Source organism: Montipora capricornis, chromosome 14 (genome assembly GCF_036669925.1).
Source record: "Montipora capricornis isolate CH-2021 chromosome 14, ASM3666992v2, whole genome shotgun sequence".
Classification (NCBI taxonomy): Eukaryota; Metazoa; Cnidaria; class Anthozoa; order Scleractinia; family Acroporidae; genus Montipora; species Montipora capricornis.
Window position 1 is genome coordinate 12,601,762 of NC_090896.1, and position 3,029 is coordinate 12,604,790.

At 43.5% G+C, this 3,029-nt stretch overlaps 1 protein-coding gene across 1 annotated transcript; it reads left to right on the forward strand.

Annotated features, from left to right (window-relative positions):
- The first annotated feature begins 1,258 nt into the window (after window positions 1-1,258).
- LOC138031418 (uncharacterized) lies at window positions 1,259-2,437 on the forward strand. The gene has a single exon (XM_068879114.1). It carries the CDS (start codon window positions 1,259-1,261, stop codon window positions 2,435-2,437), a length of 1,179 nt encoding a protein of 392 aa, XP_068735215.1.
- The last annotated feature ends 592 nt before the right edge of the window (window positions 2,438-3,029 follow it).

Here is a 3,029-nt window from a genome sequence, read left to right on the forward strand (position 1 = left end):
TTATTTTATGCTAAGATAAGTTAGAATCTATAATAATTGTTAGTATCTTAAATATCCTATTTCAGTTCGAACCTACGATCTATCTGAGAACTACAACTTATGAATAACTACAGTTCGCTTCTACATCTGTAAACCTTTATCATCCAGACTACGAATATTATCCTGTACAAACTACGGATTTATTTGTTACCGTTCGATTTGTCAACTCCACCATCAGTATTTATAGCAATAACACTGTACAAAGCCTTGGTTGATTATTTTCTGATTGTCCATATATTAAATTACTTTGAATCAATCCGTTGAGTTCGAAATTCTATCTTGTACCAAGAGATCCTGTGACTGTTTGAGAGCTTTGGAATATTGGCAACCTCCGCTAGTTCCGGGCAGTTACATTAGTTCGAATTCGGCTACATTATTGAAGAGCCTGGTTCGACCGCATCGCGTCTGCAAAGGTAAATTGTATTCAAGGAATACGATTACAACAGTGCGACATTAGATACTTTGACACCCACATCCTGTCACCAAACACTATCTTGTCGACAGATTTATTACTTCCGATTCGATAATCCACTGAAGAGTGCTAAATAGAAACCGAATTGCGAAGAGCGCGTGGTCACGCGAAAGCTGCGATTACAAACCGATCAAAGGAAATAATCCACCTCATGAAAAATTAAGAGAATGAAGAACTAGTCCATCGAAAATTGGCAGAACTGAATAAAGCCTTCGGAGCCTTTGAAGTCGCTCATGACGCATATCATTGCCACCTTACCGACCAGGGTTTAATCGACGACTCTGTGGCCTATTATGAGTCCGTCAAAGAGCAGGTTGCTCAGGTCTGTGAAAACGTAGACATATGGTCAGCGGCATTAGAAGCGTCTAGTCTCGTTCAAAGGATTCAAGTAGATGTTAGGCCAGAAGACTCCGTCAGTCAGATCGGTTCCAAGGTTACCTCAAATTCCGTGTCGTCTCGGAAGTCATCAAGGTTGAGTTTGATACAAGCGACCGCTGAGAAGTCCATATTGAAGGCAGAAAGCGATACCCTGGCGAAGCTGCAAGAAATGGAAGTAGAGGAGTTGAAAATTCGCCAACGGAAAGCACAGCTAGAGCTGGAAATTAAGAAAAGGCCCTAGCCGAAGCGGTAAAGCAGAATTATGAATGTGATACCAACACCGCAATAAAGCACGAAGTTAAGTCCGAACCTCCACCATTGCAAACTCCATTGACAAAACAACGAGTAATACATAATCGCAGCTATTCTATGCCTTCCGTTCAACCAGAACCTGTCCAAGCAGGACCTATAGAAAGACTAATAAAACAACAGCAAGAAGCGATAAATGCCCTCACACTACCCCAGCCTGAGCTGCAAACCTTTGGTGGGGACCCTACAGAATATTATGATTTTATTAGAGCATTCGAGCACCTCATAGAGCGGAAGATTCAAGGTTCGAGCGCGCGGTTGTATTATCTAGTGCAATACACCACCGGTCAAGTAAGAGACCTGGTCCGGAGCTGCCTCGCCATGCCAGAAAAAACTGGTTACGCTAAAGCTAGAGAACTACTGGCTGAAAGGTACGGTCAGCCGTACCATATCGCTACCGCGTTTGTAGAGCGTGTTACAAATGGGCCACAAATCCCAAACGAAGACGCTGGAGCCCTCCAGAAATTTTCGATTCTACTGACGAGTTGCAGTAATACACTCAGGGAAATCGGCTACCTGAACAGACTAGAAAATCCAGAAGGCTTGCGCAAAATAATGGAACGTTTGCCATACAATTTAAGGCAAAAATGGCGCGAAGTAGCTAATACAATACAAGTCAAAGAGAACAGAGATGCTAATCTTGCAGACGTGATGGAATTTGTAACAACACGTTCAAGAGTGGCAAGCCATCCCATATTCGGAAAATTGTCAGATCCAAAGCCACACAATACAGGCAATCTGCGTCCAACTCGAAGAGGAGGAGCTAAGGCATTTGCTTCTGAAGCCCAGAGGGATTCACCGCAACAACCGCAAACCCTCTCCCCAGCTAAGAACAATGTGAACTGTCCATCCTGTGGAAAGGACCACTGGTTATCTCAATGCAACGATTTTCGGAAGATGAAAGTAGTGGAGAGATTTAAGTTCGTTAGAACTAAGAGACTTTGCATCAACTGCCTTACACAAGGCCACTATGTGAATGAGTGCCCAAAGAAAAGCTTCTGTAAAGTAGATGGCTGTCTGAAGAAACATTCCACTTTCCTTCATGAAGTGGAACAGACAACATCCTCCCGCAATTCGAGAGAAGACGAAAAGGGAGCCTCGAATTCAAGAAAGGAAGAACCTTCTCAGTCCAACGGGTATGTCCATACAGGTAGCAGCGCATCAGAGGCATCCACTCGTCCTGGTTCAGTGGTGGGGCTTCCAATCATCCCTGTGCAAGTCCGCGCTAAAGAGTGTTAAAAAAAGTTGACAGGCCTACACGACTCCCTTGTACGTGGTCTGGTTTCTGTTGCCTTTGTCATAATGTTGCTCGCTTGAGTACATATTTGAATGGACGCCTCTTTTAGGCGGTTCCTGTAGGATTCATTTAGCAATGGTTTTTGCCCTGTGATGCTTTACATTTGAATCTCTACACTGCTGTGTGATACGTTTTCTTCCAAGAAAATAGTTGGTCTCGAAAATAATGTTTTTAGTTTCTTGGTGTTGACTTTCTCAGCAGTAATGTGAATGCGACCTTATGGCCTCTGGCTTTTGCGCCAATTTTAATTATAGGCTCGACCGATATATTCATCGGCGGTAGAAGAGAGTGATCTTTTGTTCTGAAATGTTTGACCCGGGCCCGGGTTCATTTTTGTTTTTCTTAAAATTCTTTCACTCGTTCTTCTGACTTCTTCAGCGTGTTTTGGTTTTTGGCCATGGTCAGTAGCTGTCCTCCTTGAACCTCTGGAGTTCATTCGTTCTCGTCGATGCTCTTTAGGTCGCTTCTTTGTCGAGGCATTAAGATAACCCGACTCTAGATAGAGGTTCTCTGACATATCGTCTGGCATTAGAC

What these genes read in the sequence shown, in the direction of transcription:
- LOC138031418 (XM_068879114.1), top strand. Translation starts at nt 1,259, where the DNA reads ATGCCTTCCGTTCAACCAGAACCTGTCCAAGCAGGACCTATAGAAAGA.